Genomic DNA, 22221 nt, shown 5'->3' on the forward strand with positions numbered 1-22221 from the left:
TATAAATTAAACCTTTATTAACTTTTTGAGAGAGTGAGAGAGTAACGCAACATTTTTAAGCTGTTGTAAAAAAAATAAATAAAATAAAATGTCACCACCTGTTACCCTGGCTGGAGCATTATGTCCTTTTGCAACACACGTAGGTTGGTCCCATCAAACTTTGGGCTTAGGATCTGTCTGCTGTAGGGACGGTTCTTCCTTGTCTGAGTGTGCCAAACGTAGATCTGTGAAGACGGGAAGAGATAGGTGATGATGTAGTGTGGTGTGGTCACTCATTCTTTCAGCCACTTACCCATCAGTCACTCAGTCAGTTAGTCATGCCTCACCTGTGTACACTCAGCGGCCTTGAACTCGATATCTGACGGTTTAGTACCAAGGCTCTTTAGAAACCCGTCTTCCTCGTGGCCTGGTTTGAAGGGCATTGTAGCATCAGGACGCTGTGGACACGAGAGAACAGAGGCAGGTTAGAAATGTCACTTTAATATATCTTCCCCCGAGACAAAAAAGGAACATAAGTATTCTGAAACACTTTTGCACCACACCACGACTTCCATAAAGGTTCTAACTATATATAAAAAAAAAAAATGTTCAAGTGATGCTGGTTTTCACGGGTGTTTTCTGGCGATAGATAAACAATATTAACTTTACGAACAGAAGTGCTTTTGAGAACTTGTCTCGTCTATTTTTGGGCTCTGAAAAAATTGGGTGCTACTCTGGTATGTGGTCTGCGTGTCAAAGCTCCTTCGGTATGCGGTCTACGCTTCATCGTGTGGTATTCAAAGGGTTAAAGAAGTAACTGAGTTTCTATAGGTCTCTCTCTCTCTCTCTCTCTCTCTCTCTCTCTCACCTGCAACAGGAACTCCACACTCACAGCGAACCCCGCCATGTCCACTGGGAATGTCCTGCCTCCTATCCATGCGTCATACCAGCCCACGAGGCGGCCGTTCCTCAACACAGGGCTAGACACGCCACTGCCGCTGATCAACCCCACCGGCCACATGGAGACGCGAGAGGTGTACCGCATCTGAGGGCGTGTTATATAATACTGAGGGTGCAGGATGGCAGTTAAAGAATCACCATAAGAAATAGAAGAGGGGGAATACAAATTAACATAAAAAAATAAAAGACAGCCTCACCGGCCACAGAAGTGTGCTGCATCTGCATCAGAGGGCTAATGTATTGGGTACACAGTTATAATCATTGTACTATATACATTGGAATCTTGGGTACAGCAGCAACCACATGAAGGGGAAAAGAAATAAGAAAAAGAACAAGAGGAAAGGTGAAAAAAGAGCAAGTATGGTAGAATAAAAGAACAAGAAGTGTACCACCAACAGTCAGCACCACCACTGTATAATACCTCCTCAAACAGCCTCAGATCATACGCGTTGTCATCGTCCGCAAAGAACACCACGCCCTCAGTTGCCTGCGCCCGTACCCACGCCAGGCCGCCGTTCCTGTTGGCCACGCCCTTGGGTTGCATAGTCTGGTTCCGATACTCCTCAGGCATGGGCGCTGAGGTGTGGGCAGGATGGGAAGGTTAAGATGTGTTGAGGGTAAGCTAATTAAGGGTACGCTGCTGTAGTATATACTGCTGCTGCTGCTATACTACAGCTGCCACTACATACTGTTAGTACTGTTGCTACTACTATTGTTATTAATGTTATCATTCTCCATCTCACTCTGTACCTCGATCTTCCCTCAAATAGCTTTTTTTCTAAGTTTTTTAATTGCTTCCTGGTCTTCTCTTCTTATTATAGTGATCTAACCATTTTTCCTCTCGCGTTGCACTTCCTCTCTCGTTAACTCATTTCGTAGAGGTTTTTGAGTGATTATCATAAATTAAATCAGTATCTTCGCTTCAGCAGCTAATTCAACTACTTCTTTGCTTTTCTTCAGTCTGTACAAACATTTCAAAGTATGTAACTTAAAACTCGCGGGCACCCAAGTAGCGCAGAAGTCCCTCCCTCCCATTTCTGTCAATCCTCGCCACGCCGCCAGATAGTTGCTGCAGCTCCGCCATTCCAACCACAGTGAGTTGATATAAGTTTGTTTGGCATTGCGGTACTTTCTTAGGTTAGCTAATATGTTATGTTGGATCAGTATTACGTCTTGCAGTGGCCAGTGTACTGTGGTGATCCCGGGAACGTTTATACTGTAGGGTGAAAGAGGCTCCCATTTTTTTTTTTTTTTTCATGCCTAATCGTTGGCGTTCCAACAAAGCTAGAAAGTGTCCTAAGCTTTTCTCTGTTGTTATCCAGTAGATTTAGTCTTATCACCATTACATTTTGTATTGTCATGTATACTTTACTTATTCCGAGAAGATTTATGAGGCGTTAATTAGTGTAGCATAACTAAGCTGTGGTCTGAACTTGTTGGATCATTACTTCCTTATAACTCGTTCGCTGTTTGAGTATTCCATACTTTGAGTTACCGCTTGTAGTGCAGTACCTTGCTGACTTAGAGAAGGCCTATAAATGGAAACACGAAGAAAAGCATAATTCCTTGACGACCGTGCCATGCTTAAGGTTTGGTGTACGTCGGTGGCTAAATGCTTGTAACAATGGTTTGTGTTGCAAGACGACAGTGTTATTGATATACGAGTATCAGTGTGTGTGTGTGGTGGAGAGGAATATGACGTGGTGACGTGCTCTTATCATGAGGAAGGATGGGACATGTAAAGTACCAGGAGGGGAAGGTCAAGCTGGTGAGTCTAAAGGCTTAGTTTTTGAAGTGGGTAAACCAATCAAAGGAAAATTGAAGCCTTCACCTCATGAGGGGCTGCCCGGTGTTTCTACTGAGAAATTATATGACTAGGATGGCCATGGGGTCAAGTGCTGGCGTCCGTACAAAACCTATGTATTTCAGTGCGCACAGAAACGCTCGTGTGAAAAAGGCTTTAGAGACAATTTGACATCTAGAGAGAGAGAGAGAGAGAGAGAGAGAGACTTACTGAGAAGGTAGGTGTGGGGCAGAGCGGTGTGCTTCAAGTAGGTAACCACCCTCATGTTTGTGGCGTGGGCGTCCTCAGCCACCACCCAGTGTACTCTTGGCACCCCCATCAGGGTCTGTCCAAGGCGGGTGAGCTCCGGTATCTGGTGGGAGGGATGGGCTGAGATATAGACAGAAATGCAGGCAGACAGGGATAGACAGACAGACTAATAACGTTAAACAATATGCATTAATCTATTGATAGACGAATTAATAAAGAGACAGATACAGACAGAGGAGAAACACTCTTAAACACTAATATAGAGATATACTGTAAATATATATATGGATATATATATATATATATATATATATATATATATATATATATATATATATATATATATATATATATATTGTTTTAGATTGATATCAATAGATAGACGCAATAAACAGATAGATAGACAGACACTGATAGACAGACAGACAGACAGATGCATGTAGTCAGGCATATACTGTAGACCAGTAGAGCTGAAATGTGTACCAACAGGATGGGACACCAGCTCAGACTGATAAAATACGCGTAGTTAAAAGGTGTGAACTCAACACTACAAAAGACTGGCCAGATATTCCTTTAATAGAAAACTCATAGGCTGTATCATTAAGGCCAAACTACAAGATTGTGACACCTCAACACTCTACAAGTTGGAAAGGAAGCTTCACAGATTTTGGGCACTCATCTAGCCTGAGACACTTCAACATTTAACTGTGTGTGTGTGTGTGTGTGTGTGTGTGTGTGTGTGTGTGTGTGTGTGTGTGTGTGTGTATTTACCTAGTTGTATTTACCTAGTTGTAGTTTTACAGAGCCTGGGCTCTATGCTCGTGTGGCCCCGTCTCCATATCTACACTTATCCAATCTTACTTTAAAAGTATGCACACTCATTGCTGACACTACTTCTTCATTTAAACTGTTCCACGTCTCAATACATCTCTGCGGGAAACTATATTTTTTAACATCTCTCAGACATCTTCCTTTTCTCAGCTTTTTAATATGCGATCTTGTGCTTTGGATGTCATATTCTTCTCTCAGGATCAGTTTCTCATTATCCACTTGGTCCATTCCGTTGATCAATTTATAAACTTATATCAGGTCTCCTCTCTCCCTTCTTTGTTCCAGGGTTGGTAGATCCATAGTCTTTAGTCTTTCCTCATATGTCATCCCTTCAAATTCTGGAATCATTCTTGTAGCCATTTTTTGTAGTCTCTCCAATTTCCTTATGTGTTTCTTTTTATGAGGGGTCCACACTACTCCTGCATATTCCAATCTGGGTCTTATTATAGTACTTATCAATTTCTTCATCATATCTTTGTCCATGTAGTGAAATGCTATTCCAATATTCCTTAGCAAATTATATGTTTCTCTAAAAATTCTATCAATATGGCTTACTGGTTGATTGTTTTCTTCCATCGTCACTCCTAAGTCCTTTTCCTTTTTAACTTTCTCCAGGTCTACTCCATCTCCCATCTTATAGATTCCCACGAGTCGTCTTTCACTCTTTCCCATTTCCATGACATGGCTTTTGTTCACATTGAATTCCATTTCCCTCTTTTTACTCCATTCCCAGTGTGTGTGTGTGTGTGTGTGTGTGTGTGTGTGTGTGTGTGTGTGTGTGTGTGTGTGTACCAAAATGTATCAGAGGTGCTCAAGAAGAAAGGAAATATGACATGGTACTTGGTAGGGTTAGAATTTGTATGTTCGGCTGTAGATAGAGATATAGACAGACATAAAGAGGTACATATGAATAGTTTACAGTCACATATGAATACACACACTAAAATAATTAACTAGAAAAATAGGCAAACAGACATAGCTAGATAGATAAATGAACACACACACCTTTAAATTACAGACTGGTATCACTAACTAGTGTAATATGCAAGATGTGTGAAAAAATATTAAAGAAACAATGGATCGAGTTCCTTGAAGACAACAAATTAATATCAAATAGCCAATTTGGTTTTAGGAAAAGACGGTCATGTGTAACTAATTTATTGAGTTTCTATTCTACAATAGTTGATAGAGTACAAGAGAGAGAGAGGGATGGGTTGACTGTATTTATTTGGATTTAAAAAAGGCGTTTGACAAAGTGCCACATGCAAGATTACTATGGAAGTTAGAGGAGAAGGGTGGCTTAAAAGGAAGCACATTGAGATGGATAGAAAATTATTTGAGGGGGAGAGAAATAAGGACGGTAGTTAAAGATATGAAGTCCAAGTGGAGAGCAATAGAAAGCGGAGTGCCACAGGGTCAGTATTGGCACCAATACTTTTCCTCATTTATATTAACGACATGCCAGAAGGAGTGAACAGCTACATAAATCTGTTTGCAGATGATACGAAACTGTGCAGAGTTATAAAGCAAAAGAGGATTGTGAAATACTGCAAGAAGACCTAAATAAGATCTGGGAATGGAGTAAAAAGTGGGAAATGGAATTCAATGTGAACAAAAGCCATGTCATGGAAATGGGAAAGAGTGAAAGACGACCTGTGGGAATCTATAAGATGGGAGATGGAGTAGAACTGGAGAAAGTAAAAAGGAAAAGGACTTAGGAGTGACGATGGAAGAAAACAATCAACCAGTAAGCCATATTGATAGAATTTTTAGAGAAACATATAATTTGCTAAGGAATATTGGAGTAGCATTTCACTACATGGACAAAGAAATGATGAAGAAATTGATAAGTACTATAATAAGACCCAGATTGGAATATGCAGGAGTAGTGTGGACCCCTCATAAAAAGAAACACATAAGGAAATTGGAGAGACTACAAAAAATGGCTACAAGAATGGTTCCAGAATTTGAAGGGATGACATATGAGGAGAGACTAAAGGCTATGGATCTACCAACCCTGGAACAAAGACAGGAGAGAGGAGATTTGATACAAGTTTATAAATTGATCAACGGAATGGACCAAGTGGATAATGAGAAACTGATCCTGAGAGAAGAAAATGACATCCAAAGCACAAGATCGCATAGTAAAAAGCTGAGAAAAGGAAGATGTCTGAGAGATGTTAAAAAATATAGTTTCCCCTCAACAATGTATTGAGACGTGGAACAGTTTAAATGAAGAAGTAGTGTCTGCAACGAGTGTGCATACTTTTAAAGTAAGATTGGATAAGTGTAGATATGGAGACGGGGCCACACGAGCATAAAGCCCTGGCCCTGTAAAACTGCAACTAGGTAAATACAACTAGGTAAATACACACACACACACACACCTGCTCTGGCCTGGCGTAGGTGGGCGTGATAACATAGATGGTAGGCAGGTGCAAGTGAGTGGTGTCCTTGCGCTGTGCCTCCTCCCTGATCGCTCTTACCAATGTGTCTGAGAGAGAGAGAGAGAGAGAGAGAGAGAGAGAGAGAGAGAGAAATTTTTTCAGTATTTTTTTTTTCATTTCATTACTCTCTCTCTCTCTCTCTCTCTCTCTCTCTCTCTCTCTCTCTCTCTCTCTCTCTCTCTCTGCCCACCTCTCAGGCTAGCTAAAGACGCCCTACACTCTGGGGGCGCCGTGGGTTGTGAGGTCGCCCACCAAAGGCCGCCCATGACCACCACCACCACCACCGCACCCCCCACCGCCTGTTGTCCGACGCATGCTCGCCTGGCAGGGGAAGGAAGGGTGTTAGGGTTAGGAAGGAAAGGGGGAAGGGGTAGGAGATAGAAGAGGCTGTATCATTATGACTACTACTACTATTACTGTTACTGCTACTGGTACTGCTGCTGCTGCTGCTGGTGTTGGTGCTGCTGCAGCTGCTGCTGCTGCTGCTGCTGCTGCTGCTGCTGCTGCTGCTGCTGCTGCTGCTGCTGCTGCTGCTGCTGCTGCTGCTGCTGCTGCTGCTGCTGCTGCTGCTGCTGCTGCTACTACTACAACTGCTGCTGCTGTTGCTGCTGCTGCTGCTGCTGCTGCTGGTGCTGTTACTGCTAGTGCTACTGCTACTGCTGCTGCTGCTGCTGCTGCTGCTACTACTACCACTACTGCTGCTGCTGCTGCTACTACTACTACCACTACTGCTGCTGCTACTACTACCACTACTGCTACTGCTGCTGCTGCTGCTACTACTACTACTACTACTGCTGCTGCTGCTGCTGCTACTACTACTGCTGCTGCTGCTGCTGCTGCTGCTACTACTACTACTACTACTACTACTACTACTACTACTACTACTACTACTCTAATATTCACTCTTCATTAGTCATTACTAGGCTATTAAATGAAGAGGAGTCCCTTTAAATCCAGTTTCTTACTTACATCTTTTGGAGCAGAGAGAGAGAGAGGCAGTGTGAAAGGTTGGAGGGCGGGAAGACTGGAGAGAAGGGAGAAGTGATAGAAAGAGAGAAGTTATGGTGTTATCTTATCTGGGAAATGTTTCTCTCTCTCTCTCTCTCTCTCTCTCTCTCTCTCTCTCTCTCTCTCTCTCTCTCTCTCTGTGTGTCTGTGTGTGTGTGTGTGTGTGTGTGTGTGTGTGTGTGTGTGTGTGTGTGTGTGTGTGTGTGTGTGTGTGTGTGTGTGTGTGTTTGCAGATTTTCCTGTGTTTCTTCCATGAATAACTTTTATTTATTCATCAATGTATTTTTGTCTTTATTTATTTACTTATCACTTCATTTATTTTCACCAAGGCATTCAAACAAATTTATATCTTGCAGGCACCGTTTGATCTCAGTTTTGTTGCAATTCCTTAAAAAAGTAAGAAATGAGTAGATAGTGGTAAATAGATCAGTAACAAGATGACAGTCACTAGCTGGCATGGCATTCTCTTGGGGGCTGTGTTGCATGTCACGTTTCTTTGCATTACATGGTACAGTTTAACCCCTTAACCCCTCCATTACCATGTAGTGTTTCTATATTCATTTGGTGATTTTATATACCTTCAGAAATTTATATGGGGATTAGAATAGTGAAGACGTATTGGCCATTAATCCTTTGACCTCCATAGACCCTTCGTAATGCAAATAAAATTCTTATCATAACCAAAAATCATGGTAAAAATGTGTGTTAGTATTGAAGGGGGTTAATACGTTTTGTTGTTATAGAGGAAAACAAAGTATGTACTCTTCTTTTTTTATTATGGCATAAAAGATCTCTAAATTTCTAATGATTAATGAAACACAAACACTTTTTTATTTTTTAATGTGATATGAAATAATAGGTGCCGATTTTTGCTGTTACTGTTTCATTGTTATAGAGGAAAACAGTGCTTTTCTTTTCATTATGACATGAAAAATTGCTGAATTAAAATGAGTAATGAAACACATATTAGTTTTTTTTATATAATGTAAAATGATATGTACCGATTTTTGTTGTAACAGACATAAAGAAGAAAAAAGCATGAGTTACGGCAATTTATACATTTTTTTACATGCCATAAAGGATTAATTAAGCATTGTATGTATTAATTGCAGTATACATAACATGTTACAAGTATATTTTGTGGTTTTAGCAGATTGTATGTACATATTTGTTTGTGCATGATACTTGAGGTGTGTGTGTGTGTGTGTGTGTGTGTGTGTGTGTGTGTGTGTGTGTGTGTGTGTGTGTGTGTTTCACTATTTATACTGAATGACAATGCAGGACACAATGGTAATAACATGAATTAGATGAACTACTACTACTACTACTACTACTACTACTACTACTACTACTACTACTACTACTACTACTACTACTACTACTACTACTACTACTACTTAAGAATTTTCTTCCTCCTCACCACTACTGCAACTACTACTACTACTACTACTGCTACTACTGCTACTGCTGCTGCTGCTGCTGCTACTACTACTACTACTACTACTACTACTACTACTACTACTACTACTAGCTACTACTAGTAGTAGTAGTAGTAGAAGTACAGCATCAGTATCACAAGATCAGCAGCAGCTGCACTAACAGTAGGCCACTAGCATTATCACTACCAGCAACCTTCCTGCTCCGTTGCCTTGTAGGTGATGTTCTGGGTGTTGAGGCCGAGGCTTTCTAAAATGAGACAAGATGACGCAGAGTAGAGCATTGGCCAGTGATTCAACACGCTGCATTAAGCAAGCATGTTACTGTTGCACAAAGTGTCAGTATTGATGCATGATATGAGAGTGATGGTGGGGGAGGGACATCATGGGCAAGTCATGGTAAGGTTGCCGAGTGACTTGTCTGTCAGGATGGCTTGTCACAGTCTCGGGTAGTTCACATTTCTTCTCTAATAGTGTATAGTAAGCTTAGTTGCTTATTATTGATCAGTTTTATCTTAGTACCCAATTATGTTAGACTAAGTTTATAACTTCATTTACTAACAAGAAGTTAACACTAATTCCAATACCAGGTGCTGCAGTGTTTACTTCATTTCCAGAACTCTTCACTTTATTTCTGTCATCCCTCCATTACCTACTCCCTGAAAAATGTTTGGAAATCACTGTCTTAAATGATTAATAGAGTTCATTCTCTCTCTCTCTCTCTCTCTCTCTCTCTCTCTCTCTCTCTCTCTCTCTCTCTCTCTCTCTCTCTCTCTCTCTCTCTCTCTCTCTCACCAGCATAAAAGATGAGGGTGTCCAGCTTGGCGGGGTCCATGTGAGGTGTGCGTGCCATGAAGTGAATGCAGTAGTTGGTGATGCCAAAGGTTGTGTCGCAGTCGTACTCCATCGCGACATCCTGAGAAAGGGAAGTTGTCAGAAATGCTTTCCTCCCTCACAACTACTGTTTTAAAAGGCTACCGAGATGAATAATGTAAAAGTTTTGTTAATCTGTCACTAGAATATCGAAAAACATGCCAAAAACATGCATCACTACAACTAAAGCCTTTTGAAAATAGTGTTGGTGTGAATGTAAGAGCAGATGAACAAAACAACAGTCTTAAGAATAGCAGGACATTAGAAAAGCTGCTTTGTGATGCATTGAAAAAGGTAAAGGATTGTTGAGTCAGTCACAAAGAGTCTGTGATGTGGTAAAGAAAGAAGTGGTTGTGATGGCTGTGAAAAGTGAAGGAAAGAAAGAAGACATGTTTGTAATAGGAGTAGGAAAGGATTAAAAGATTGATCAGTTAGAGAGAGAGAGAGAGAGAGAGAGAGAGAGAGAGAGAGAGAGAGAGAATGAGAGAGATTATGAATGGATTATGAATTCAGGTAACTCTCAATTTACACGATAGATGCGTTCCAAGAGGCATCACATATTTCAAAATTCGCGTAAAACTAACTTGTATTCTCATAAGAAACAATAGGTAATAGGGGGGATGTGGGATGTTGTCCAAGTTCTGTATAAGCAAACCGATCGCGCAAATTTAATCAATTATAATATTTTTTTGGTCGCGTATTAACAAAAATCCGTAAATTAAACATGCGTAAATCAAGAGTTACCTGTATATACATCCTCACCTCATCTACGAAAACCACTGTGTAATCCAGCTGGGGGGCGAATGGGAAGCGAAACTGCTGCTTAAACTTTCCAGCAATGCCGTCGAAGAAAAGGTCAGCTGGAAGTGCAGAGGTCATGGGTTATGGGACTCAAGAGTTAGTGGGGTCAGCTTGGGGAGAGAGGTCAAGAGGTACCGAACTCAACTGTTAGGAACATTACTTGGGCTTGGTTGAGAAAGGGAAAGTTACCTATTTCTTCTTGCAGGGTTGTAATTCATGCTTTCCTTCACTATTTACTCCTGCAGGGTTGAGATTTGTGTCCTAATTTCTTCCTGCAGGGTTTAATTCATGCCCTCCTTTCCACCTGTAGGATTTAAAGCTATGCCCTCTATTCTCTTGCAGGGCTTAATTTATGCTCTCCTTTCCTATTTTCTCCTGCAGGGTTTAGTTTTGTGCTCCTTTTTCTTCTGCAGAGTTTTAAATTTTGTGCTCCCCCTGTCCTTCATCAGGGTTTAGTTTATGCTTTCCTTTCCTATCTCCTACAAGGTTTAAATTTTTTCCTTATTTCCTCCTACAGGGTTTGAATTTGTCCTGTATCCTTCTGCAGGCTTTAATTCATGCTCCCTTTCCTCCTGGAGGGTCGCCATGTCCTCACCTGTGGCGCTCTGCAGGTCGCCGTCCGGGCCATGCTTCCTGCAGGAGTAGGTTGCCTCACCATCGCCTGTCAGCTGAGTCTCCGAGTGGAAGTCTGTTGTGTCGCACCAACAGTCCTTCTGGAACGCAGCCCCACCCGGCGTCTGTATCTGCCATGTGAGGCGAGGAAAGGATGGTAAGAGAGAGGAGGGAGGTTAGAGGTGGTTGTGATGGAAGGGAAGGAGGAAATCAGGAGGAAGGGAATAGGAGGGGAAGAGAAGGAGTGTAAGATCTGCCAGGTGAGGGGAGGGAAGTACAGTAAGAGAAAGGAGGAAGGTTAGAGGTGGTTGTGATGGAAGGGAAGGAGGAGGAAGAGGAAATCAGGAGGAAGGGAATAGGAGGGAAAGAGAAGGAGCGTAAGAGCTGCCAGGTGAGGGGAGGGAAGGACGGTAAGAGAGAGGAGGGAGGTTAGAGGTGGTTGTGATGGAAGGGAAGGAGGAGGAGGAGGAGGAGGAGGAAATCAGGAGGAGGGGGAATAGGAGGGAAAGAGAAGGAGCATAAGATCTGCCAGGTGAGGGGAAAGAAGGGTGGCAAGAGAGAGGAGGAAGGTTAGAGGTGGTTGTGATAGAAGGGGAAGAGATCAGGAGGAGACTCCGGAGGGGAATAGGAGGGAAAGAGAAGGAGCATTAGAGAAACAATGCATTAGGAGGTGAGGAAGAGAAAGGAGAGAGCTGCATTAAATGTTGTGGGAGGAGAAATGAGAACAAAACTGTATGGAGGAAAGAAAGTGAGGAAGTGGAGAATAAGAAAAAGGGAGAAAGTAAGAAGAGGAGAAAACAAAAGAAGAGAGAAAAAGTTACAAAAAAGTTGGAAGGAAACTCTCTCTCTCTCTCTCTCTCTCTCTCTCTCTCTCTCTCTCTCTCTCTCTCTCTCTCTCTCTCTCTCTCTCTCTCTCTCTCTCTCTCTCTCTCTCTCTCTCTCTCTCTCTCAGTTACTTACCCTGCCAATTTCATACCAGCGTCCTTCGTACATGGAGTTCACAAAATTGTAAGCGGGCTCCACTGTCACACATCCCTGTCCACGAGTCTGCGTCACCATCACCGCCGCCTCCACCGCCGCTGCCACCACAAGCTGAGAGGAAAGTTAGGATTCATAGAAAGGTGGATAGATGGGTATGGTTAATAGGAGCATTGGATGGATGTAGGTGAATAGATGGATAGATTCGTTGAGGACAGGCATGGATTGGTAATATGATGATTGGTGGGTCAGTGTCTTCGTTATTGTTGGTAGTAGTTTAAGTAGTGATAACAGTGGTACTACTACTACTACTACTACTACTACTACTACTACTACTACTACTACTACTACTACTACTACTACTACTACTACTACTACTACTACTACTACTACTACTACTACTACTACTCACACTACTACTCACTACCACCACCACCACCACCACCACCACCACCACCACCACCACCACCACCACCACCACCACCACCTGCAGTCACTCTGCACTGCCACCAGTCACTCCCACTGCCACCAGTTACTCACCTACCACCACCAGTTACTCTACCACCACCACCAGTCACTTCACCACCACCACCAGTTACTTCTACTACTACTACTAGTTACTTCTACTACTACTAGTTACTACTACTACTACTACTACTACTACTACTACTACTACTACTACTACTACTACTACTACTACTACTACTACTACTACTACTACTACTACCAATGACAACACCAATAATAATGCAAGAGTAACTATACACAGAAAGAACAACAAATAGATAAATAAATCAGAGTGTTTTACCACAAGAGCAATGACGTATTTCATCTTCGCTTCACGACCGAATTCCCGAAGGCAAAACAGACGCAAGCAGTGAAGAGTGAGAGAGACGAGACTGAAAGCAGGTATATATAGGGAGTGAGTGTGTGAGCCGTGACAATGAACTGGTTGACTTACAGGTGTACTATCTCGTGTGTCGCTGCTGCTTATATAAAATCCACCTCCTCCCCCCTGTGCCTTGTATTTGATAACTGTGTCCTTTTTGTCATGCATTCAGAGGCTTATATAATTGTTCTGGTTCTCATGAATGTGTTTAGTTGTTATAGATAATGGTGAATCTGTGCTAAATTGTCTTTGGAGTTATCAGCTTGTTTAATGTCAAGTCATTGAAACTCCCTTGAAAGCAATTGTAATCTCCAGAGTCAGGGTTCTCGTGTTTTTCAACTTTGCATGCTGAAATTTTGCTAAACTATCACTAGAACCATTAAAACACACAAAGAATTTCCTAATGTCTTTCAATGAGGCAGTGATATGTTAACTTTTTGCCAGAATCATTAAAAACACCCTTGAAAAAAAAAAAAAAAAAAATTTCCACTGAGTTGTATACCAGGAGTGAGATTCAATTTTTTTTTCCAATTGATCACTTATAATGCTTGATTAACTATAACTAGAATCATTGAAAATCTTTGTAGAATTCCCATTAACTTGCACTGAGACTGATATGTGATAAGAAAACCCCCAAAGCTGTGAGAATTGATTCAAGAGTAGCAGGTGTGAGTTAGTGATAACATAATGCTACGTAAGGCATTTTATATTCATGTGTCTTAAAAGTTATGAAAGATTTGTTTGCCAGAGAAAGACTGTGTGATTTATTTTTCATTTGCTGTTTTAAGGAAGTGAGGGAAGGGGTACTGTCAGGTGAGAGAGAGAGAGAGAGAGAGAGAGAGAGAGAGAGAGAGAGAGAGAGAGAGAGAGAATTTACATAAATAGCATGAGAGAATAACAGGTGGCTTTATAAAACATTATGTATTAGAAACAGGTGGCTTTATAAAACATTACATATTAGACTTATAAAGATAAACATTTTTTATTGCATATCTATATAACCCTCCTTTCTTCTCTCCTTCCATTCAACATTTCCTTCATCCCCTCTTGCTTTTCCACCCTCCTCTTTCTCCTTTCTTTTTCTACAGCCTTTCTTTCCTCCTTCCTTCTCTCCTCCCTTTACTATTTTTTTTTTTTTTCCTCTTTCCTCCATTTCTATCACCCTCTCTCTCTCTCTCTCTCTCTCTCTCTCTCTCTCTCTCTCTCTCTCTCTCTCTCTCTCTCTCTCTCTCTCTCTCTCTCTCTCTCTCTCTGTTTATGCATCATAGATCCAACCCATACAAAACTAAAAAGGACGATGAAACAAGACAAGAACTAAGCTTTTTTTAATGATCCAAAGATTATACAAAAGAGGCATTTACAGGTTTGTTAAGACTTCAACAAATAATGCATATTTTGTCCACAGTAATTCACAACAAAGTCAGCCAAGTGTTTTGAGAAGGAATTACAACTCTTCAAGATGCACTTACTCATGCGTCCTACAGTTCCTTCCTGGCTTCACACTTTTGATACAAGCATCCCACCAGCGGGATTTTTCTGGCTTGTACAGTGTATGTATATAAATTCATTATTTAGTTGCTTCTTAGACTATCACTAACTTTTCATAATGTGGTTCTTGGATCCTAAATCAAGTCTTAAAAATCTATACCTGTATAATTATAAAGTGTCTATCATGTTTAATTAAGGAAGTTAAAGCCAAAGTTGTCCGTTAAGGGAGAAAGATTGGCCCCATTCACAACCTTCCCTCAGTACACACCATCAATGAATCATACTATGCTCTTCAAACTGTTTTATTCTCATTCACAATCTGGACTGTAAATAAACACCATTACATTAAACATTAACTATTGGTTAAACAACAACCTTTCAAAACACTGGTATCATTTATATATATATATATATATATATATATATATATATATATATATATATATATATATATATATATATATATATATATATATATATATATATATATATATATATATATATATATATATATATATATATATATATATATATATATATATATATATATATAAAATTAAACTTTAAAAACTTTAAATAACAAGTTAACCGATACAAATATAATTCAATATATTAAAGTCTACATTATATAAAATCCTTTCTAATAGTAGTAGTATTAAAAATAGAGCATACAATCTCAGTACATTTTTGTTTTTTGTGACATGTTTGGAATATAAAGGCAAGTCTCTGTGGCCAGCCAGTCACAGCAGTAGCCTGGCTCAGTAGTGGGTAACATCAGCAACACAGTCTGGAGCAGAGCTTCCCAGATACTCAAAACAGAAGCAAACCAAAGTACAAGAAAGGAATGAACTACAAGAAGTGAAGTTCCCACATCAAATGCAGGAGTACACAAGTCAATTATAAGAGAGAAGGGAATGAAAAGAAATAAAGGGCTCCACATCAGATGACAAGCACAGACTCATAAATGTCCCCTTTTAGCAGCAAGCACTGAAGTGTATACCACTGAACTGCTTTCTCAACACAAAAAGAGATGTCTGATATTGAGGCAAACTCTTCTCCCCTTGTCTGAATTTGGTCAGAGCATGCAATATAATTCTGGGTACCTCTTCATTCTTTTGCCTTGCCTTATTTACTATATTCACCCTACCTCAACCTTCCTAGAACCTTGACGATACTTTCTTCACTGTCAGGACAAAGGTACGGATCTCCATCGGACCAAGAGTCACGCTGAGTGGGTCCTGCTGGTGCACACTGTTACTGGTGTGCTGCTGGCTGTGGCTCGCCTGTGCTGTGCTGGTTGTCTTCACCTTCCACTTGAGTCGGTGCTCGTCCTTCTTGTGCAGGTTAGCTGAGAGAATCATTTCCTCCACACCAGTGATGGCCCAGTCTGCCAGAAGGCCCTGTGGGAGGCAAGGCAGGTGAGGACAGGTGCCATGAATTGGAAGGTGAGTGTTAAGATTTTTGAAGAACTAGTTTCTAAGCAGAGAGAGAGAGAGAGAGAGAGAGAGAGAGAGAAATACTTCACAGTAATAATATTTTTATTGTTGTATATGGCAATGAATGAACGAGATGTGTGTGTGAGTGTACACAAATAAAGAACGGACAGCAGACAGATGAATAGATATAAATACATAAGAGGGCAGGGAGTGTGTAGGTGTGATGGATGACGGTGACGCACCTTGAGAGACACAGTGACGGGGCTGCTGCGTGTGTCACTCTCTCCTTTCTCATACATGTGTTCCAGGCGCAGCAGCAGCCGACTGTCCCCCCAAGGCTCCAGGGTGAGCAGGTGCACGCTAGGAGGCAGGTTCACCCCTAGGCCACCCCACTGAGGAGAACCAACCAGTGAGAAGAGAAGCCTGGCTGCAACTGTACTGTGTCAATGCATTCTTGGTAAAAAGACAAATCCCTGTTCTACCTTTCCTGTGCACTTGGGTGAACAAACCTCAGCCTGGATATTGTAGGAAGAATAGAAATTGATGAAAAAGAGAAGAGTCCCCACAATGCATTAGTGAATCCAGTAAGGATGCAGATTTTCTGTCTAGTTCTACTCTCCATGATCTTCAGAGCATAAGCTGCTCTTCTTATGGCCTACTGATCCTATGCATCCTACAGATGCCTCTTACAGACCTCTGTGACTCCTATCCCCTGTAGTTCAACATTCTATCCCTCTTATCTTGCTCTCTTCCCCTTGATCATCTTCCTCCCTTAATTGGGTTTTCTGCATGTTCTTTTAATTGATTCATAGTCTTCCTTTCTTAGTGTCGGAACACACGGCACTTCTAGCAAGGCAACGGTGCACCTCAACTTAAGACTGCCCAGCCCTAGTCAATGCTTCCTTACCTTGTTGACAGCCATGTTGGCCCAGGTGTGTGCCGAGGTGGCGGTCTCTTCAAAGGCATAGAGCGGCGGCAGTAGCAGCTCCTCTCCCAGCGTGCGGTGCAGGCAGCCAAAGTCGCACTCAGGGGTGGCAAGGTTACTGTAGGGACGACAGCCAGTGTGGTGAGCAGGATCATGTGATGTGTTGGTGAAATTGTCCATGTGTGCTTAGTGATGATAGTGTGTGTGCGAGCTTTGTGGTGGTCTGGTGCAGGGCTGAGTCAAAGTGTGAGCCAGTGTGGTGAGCAGTGTCATATGTGTTGTGTTGGTGAAATTGACTGTGTGTGTGGTGAGTGAGTGATGATAGTGTGTGTGCTAGCTTTGTGTGTGTGGTGAGTAAGTAATGATAGTATATAGTGTGTGTGCTTTGTAGTGGTGTGGTGCAGGGATGAGTGTAAGTATGCATGGTGAGTTTTGTGGTAGTGGTGAGTGAGAATGACTAACACTTGTGGCAGGACTGGTGGATGAGAGAGAGAGAGGGATAGTGTTGAGAATTTTGTGAACAGGTAGAAGCTGGACAAAATCATGACTTTCTACTGAATGCAACTTCAAACTTATAGACTGACAATGTAACTAATTAAATAAGAAGCTTCATAATTAGACTGCTAATAATACAACTAATTAGTGAATTTTTCCTCTATCACTATCAAATGACAGACAGACAACACTATAAAATCAACAACCTAATTTTTAACGGTTATTAGCAAGTGATAAATTAGTGGCATACTGCACCTCACTGACCCCAACACTGTGCTTACCTGTGGATGAGGTAGTGTTTGCCACGCACCACCAGACCCTCGCCAAACTGTGTCTCATTGAGAGGCTCACCCACCCCAAAGGCATCGTCATGGAGGAGGCGCCGGTGGACCATCAGCTCCATCTGTCCTGGGTTGAGGGACGTGCCACCCTGTGAAGGATGAGGCAAGTTAGTACACAAGATATTCACTTTATGTTGTGCAGTTCTGCTACAAAAGGTCAGTCATTACAAAGATAACTGGAGGGAAGGAGAGCGAGGACAAGTTAGTGAGAAAGGTCAGTCATTACAAAGATAACTGGAGGGAAGGAGAGCGAGGACAAGTTAGTGAGAAATGGTATAGTGGTTTGCTGTGGTGATTCATGAATATACTGTAAGATTGTGGTGTGAGAAGAGAAGAAAAGAGAGAGTGAGTTATGGTACTATGTGGTGGTGGATAGTAGTGAGTGACAGTGGGTCTGGGCTCAGAGAGAGAGAGAGAGAGAGAGAGAGAGAGAGAGAGAGAGAGAGAGAGAGAGAGAGAGAGAGAGAGAGAGAGAGAGAGAGAGGATTTTATATGTCAAAGTGTGATGATCAAGTGTGGTTAGTCAGCATATTGTGTGAGCCATACACCACATAGCCACATTGACTCTCCATGCAGTGTGTTAAATGAGTCATTCACTGCAACCTCTTACTTACAAATTTTACTATCACTGTCTACTCAGATTTGCAATACATCATTCATGAACCACCACCTGCTCTCTCTCTCTCTCTCTCTCTCTCTCTCTCTCTCTCTCTCTCTGTCTCTGTCTTACATTACAGCCTACTGTATGTTTATATGAACCAAACTCACTCACCACAACCTTTCATGAGAAAAAAAAAAAAAAAAAAAAAAAAAAAAAAAAAAAAAATACACGCACATTTTTTGTATTTTCTGTCAGGCATTAATGACTGGACCAGATGTGTCAAGTGTCCCAAGTAGCATGATGCCTACCTGGGAGCGGTCGGTGAGGATGGCCGCCCTCAGACCTGTGCTGTTGCCCAGGATAAGGCGAGAGTTGACTGGGTAGTAATTGCCAGCGACCGGCTCAAGGTTGTGCAGGTGCCAGGTGGGCCGGTAGTCCTTCACACCTGTTGGGAACACTTGCATTACAGTGTGATGTACAAGCCTTGTATTCAGGTTAATCAGTGTTCTCCGCCTTTCCTCCTTTTCACTGGCTGACATAAACTACTTATGTGCTTCTTTATTTCCTCTTGCCTGTGACTTGTATTGTTTCAAGAGGAAGCTTTTAAGACATGCTATTCTGTCTATGCACAATCCTATTCTGTCTTTGCATAATCTTTCACTCTTTTCACTGTATAATCTGAAACTCCCTGCCTATCAAGTTGTAAGATACCACCATGGGATTGGGTAAGATATATATGTATAAGTACATTGTAATAAGTAAAGGTTTAGCTGTGAGGCTGCCAAACAAATAAACTGAAATATTATTTGTATCTGCTTCTGTATTTCCTCTTGCCTGTGACATATTGTTTCAAGAGGGAGCTTTTAAGATAGATTATTCTTTCTTTACACAATCTTTCATTCCTTTTGCTGTATAATCTGGAACTCCCTGCTTGCTTTGACTTGCACCGTTTCAAGAGAGGTTTTAAGATTAAAATAATGGATAAGCATTCTCCTTAATGTACCATATAGGGACTGGCATTTTAAGCATATTTTGACTAGAATCTACAGAATTCTAAAGTTTAAGATTGAGGCATAAAGGAGAAGAGGGACACAGTCAGACACACAGAGAAGTACTCACGCTTCAGCATCTCCCTTCCATTGGAGTCAGTGTAGAAGTCACCAGTGGTGATGCCAGGCCATTCCACACGACTCACCACCTCCAGCCCAATCTTGTCCCTGCCCATAATACAAATACTTATTACTGGACACCTGAGCACAGTGGACTGAAATTAAAAAGTTTATGAAGTCATAGACAATTTTCCCAGAAGCACCATATCCATTCATAATAAAGACTTTACAACACTCCCTCAACTACATCTTCACTGGCAACAATCATTAATGCTGAACTATCAATACAAACTTGACACATTGTCTTAATGTTACACTCCAAGACACACATAAGCCTGGATGGCACAGAACTAACTACTGGAAGCCTCCCCTACACCCTCTCCAAGAATGCAAACCCTCTCTTGTGCCTCTCTAATAAGGCAAATATAAAAGCTTCAGTCTTCTCCACACTGGGAATATCTCTCAACCCTTGTAATCTCTATCAGATCCCCTCTTAGTCTGCATCACGAGGGGATGTACATTGACAAAATACAAAACTTAGGGAGGGGTGAGAGAGTAAAGGCTGGCTGGGACACCCACCTGACAGGAATGGGCCCCACCAGCCACTCCATCTCTAGGTTTCTGCACCCGGCATAGAGACGAATAGCTTGGCTCACCCATGGTCCCCACTCCTGATGAACTTCATCCACCAGTGGCCCTGCAGGGAGAGAACCACTTGTGTTAAGGGGACAGACAGAGCAGAGAGAGAGAGAATTAACACAACACACCACAAGAAACAATAACTAAGTACCACAGACAGAGCAGGGAGAGAATTAACACCACAACACACCACTAGAAACAGTAACAAGGTACCACAGACAGCAGGGAGAGAATTAACACCACAACACACCACCAGAAACAGTAACAAGGTACCATAGACAGCAGGGAGAGAATCTACACAACACTACATGTGAAACTTAACCCCACAACACTATATATGAATAAAGTTAACACCACAACACAGTAAAAGAAACAGCAACCATTACCATCACAACAGTACAATTCACACCACATGCAGCACACAGCACACAGCACAACCATTCTAACCAATGTTGTGGGTGTTAATATTTTGAATTTGCAAGTCAGTTTACTTTGTTTTTTTGGTGGATGTATAGTGTCTGATAATCAGCAACTCAGTATACCAAATGTGGTGTGAATTGTACTGTTGTGATGGTAATGGTTGCAGTTCAGTAAGCCTGTGAGTGTCAAGCAAGAACTAACCTTTCACAGAGATCACGTTGACTTTGCTGGCAATCTCCTTAGCCTCCGTGACATTAGGCCGGAAGATGTAAGCTCCTGACGCCCTGTACTGCTCTTTGGTGTTGTTGCCTGCCATGGCCGGGTACACCAGGAATGTCTGGCTCACCTGTCAATTATACCACACTCTTACTCCCTCTATACTGTCACTCTTTACTTCTTCACTCCTTTGATGCTTCATGCTGTTACTGTATATCTTGTATTTAATGTGGCCTGATACTGCTATTTTTCCTCTTAAGCTTACAATACAAGGGTCTGCTTGTCACTACTCATGCAGAGAACACTGTTACTCACCACTGTCAATATTTATGGTATGGTTCACCCTCAAACTATACCTCTTGTCACTGCTATGCTCTCTACTTGAGCTTAGTATAAAGTTTAGTGAAAATTGGGACTTTAACTTCAAAGCATTACAGAATAAGAGAAATTAAGTTCAATCTTTTCAGTCTACAGTATTGTCTTCCTCAGTAAAAGTACCACTGTGAGATTATCTAAAACACACAAACACAAAGAGACACACTTACAAGAGATGCTTCAGTAGCTCTGGATTGCACAGCTCCCATCTTCTTAAGTAGGCCAGTCTTGGGATCCATTGAGACGACAAATTTCTTCTGTGGGACAAAGCAGGACTGAATGCAACCCAAGGCAAGGAGAAGGAACACCAATGCATGTGTGTTATGAGTAGATGTGTGATGAATGAAGATATTCTTACATTAATGTGTTAAGAGCTTCTCATATGACACCAAACACCTCAACCTCACACACCTCAATGGTCACCTCTACAACATCTCATGTTACACTCAACATCCCACACACCTCAACAGTCACCTCTACAACACCTCTCATATGACACAACACCTTCACACACCTCTTCCCCAGACAGCTCAATAGGGTCGTCTCCACTGAGTACGTGGGAGCGAATCTGGGACATCTGGTGGCGGAGGACGCGGTAACTGGATGTGCGCTTAATGTGGAAGCGCACGAAGCCCAGTGGTGGAATGTCTGTGGCTTGGAAAATGAGCTCTGATCCAGCAGTGGAGTGTCGGCCTGGGATGGACAGGACTGGCTTGGGGATGGGGACTAGCTGGGTCTTCACTGCATTACCTGAACCACAAGACAAAGTTACTTACATAGTCTAATAATTTGTGCTATTTAGGTATTCACTATTAACTCCTTCAGTACTGACACACACATTTTTACCTAAGTTTTGGATATAATTAGACCATTTTATTGACATTAGGAAGGGTCTTTGGTGATTGAAGATTAATGGCCATGGCCAGTCTTCACTACTTTAATCCCCACACAAGTTTCTGAAGCCGTATAAAATCACCAAATAGTAACCAGAATGATTATGAAAACACATCATGGTACTGAAGGGGTTAATATTCTGAGCACTCCTTCTTTAGTATCCTCATACTAAACCTCACTCATTCTCATGCAGTCTCCCTTTATTCTTCTCTCATCCTTCCTTTCTTTTGTACTCACCATTTTAATACTCTTCCTTACTTACCATTCACAGACTCTCCATTCCTCACTTATCCTGTTCCTTAAATCCTTCTACCAGCTTACCTTTACAACATCCATTCTTCATTTCTAATCTCCTTGTTCACCCTTCCAACAGCTTACCTTCCAATAAGCAGCCTCTATTCCTTACTTTCCCCTG

At 41.7% G+C, this 22221-nt stretch overlaps 3 protein-coding genes and 2 long non-coding RNA genes across 9 annotated transcripts in view; 2 read left to right on the forward strand and 3 right to left on the reverse strand.

Moving 5' to 3' along the window:
• On the reverse strand, positions 1-7349 carry LOC123512082 (galactosylgalactosylxylosylprotein 3-beta-glucuronosyltransferase P-like). Of its 4 annotated transcripts, XM_045268282.1 has the most exons (8): positions 7240-7338; positions 6461-6591; positions 6211-6317; positions 2954-3095; positions 1361-1515; positions 848-1024; positions 327-437; positions 1-224 (listed from the first exon to the last, which is right to left on the reverse strand). In XM_045268282.1, coding segments are annotated over exons 1-8 (948 nt in total). In that variant the 5' UTR covers positions 7242-7338; the 3' UTR covers positions 1-101. The 4 variants fall into 4 exon arrangements, with proteins under 4 accessions (XP_045124217.1, XP_045124219.1, XP_045124220.1 ...); XM_045268284.1 differs by lacking the exons at positions 6211-6317; positions 6461-6591 and having other exon boundaries at positions 7240-7349; XM_045268285.1 differs by lacking the exons at positions 6211-6317; positions 6461-6591 and having other exon boundaries at positions 7236-7323.
• LOC123512087 lies at positions 1547-14404 on the forward strand. Its single transcript, XR_006677023.1, has 3 exons — positions 1547-2033; positions 10967-11157; positions 14273-14404. It is a non-coding gene; the product is annotated as an uncharacterized LOC123512087 (long non-coding RNA).
• On the reverse strand, positions 8103-12943 carry LOC123512083 (apolipoprotein D-like). The gene is made up of 6 exons (XM_045268287.1): positions 12787-12943; positions 11961-12092; positions 10984-11131; positions 10350-10447; positions 9510-9630; positions 8103-8964 (listed from the first exon to the last, which is right to left on the reverse strand). Exons 1-6 carry the CDS (start codon positions 12808-12810, stop codon positions 8900-8902), a joined length of 588 nt encoding a protein of 195 aa, XP_045124222.1. The 5' UTR covers positions 12811-12943; the 3' UTR covers positions 8103-8899.
• LOC123512081 (lysosomal alpha-mannosidase-like) overlaps positions 14178-22221 on the reverse strand; it is a 24914-nt gene continuing 16870 nt past the window's right edge. Inside the window, 10 exon segments of the mRNA XM_045268281.1 lie at positions 14178-15755; positions 16034-16183; positions 16699-16834; positions 17493-17641; positions 18462-18598; positions 19273-19370; positions 19842-19959; positions 20523-20667; positions 21083-21169; positions 21427-21662. Of these exon segments, the coding sequence (XP_045124216.1) occupies positions 15513-15755; positions 16034-16183; positions 16699-16834; positions 17493-17641; positions 18462-18598; positions 19273-19370; positions 19842-19959; positions 20523-20667; positions 21083-21169; positions 21427-21662 (1499 nt within the window). The 3' untranslated portion in view covers positions 14178-15512.
• Positions 16111-18543, forward strand: LOC123512085. 2 transcript variants are annotated; one of them, XR_006677020.1, is made up of 4 exons: positions 16111-16248; positions 16710-16857; positions 17392-17659; positions 18409-18543. It is a non-coding gene; the product is annotated as an uncharacterized LOC123512085 (long non-coding RNA). The 2 variants fall into 2 exon arrangements; XR_006677021.1 differs by having other exon boundaries at positions 17439-17659.

Source organism: Portunus trituberculatus, chromosome 32 (genome assembly GCF_017591435.1).
Source record: "Portunus trituberculatus isolate SZX2019 chromosome 32, ASM1759143v1, whole genome shotgun sequence".
Classification (NCBI taxonomy): Eukaryota; Metazoa; Arthropoda; class Malacostraca; order Decapoda; family Portunidae; genus Portunus; species Portunus trituberculatus.

Bases quoted from the DNA above. Each gene is read 5' to 3' on its own strand.
- LOC123512083 (XM_045268287.1), bottom strand. From the start codon at position 12,810: ATGAAATACGTCATTGCTCTTGTG. The intron at 12,093-12,786 runs GTAAAACACTCT...CTTTCCTCTCAG, and splicing joins AATACGTCATTGCTCTTGTG to CTTGTGGTGGCAGCGGCGGT. The intron at 8,965-9,509 runs GTGAGAGAGAGA...GTCTCATTTTAG, and splicing joins CACCCTCATCTTTTATGCTG to AAAGCCTCGGCCTCAACACC.
- LOC123512082 (XM_045268282.1), bottom strand. The intron at 3,096-6,210 runs GTGTGTGTGTGT...CCCTCCCACCAG, and splicing joins CCTACGCCAGGCCAGAGCAG to ATACCGGAGCTCACCCGCCT. The intron at 225-326 runs GTGAGGCATGAC...CCGTCTTCACAG, and splicing joins AGGCCGCTGAGTGTACACAG to ATCTACGTTTGGCACACTCA.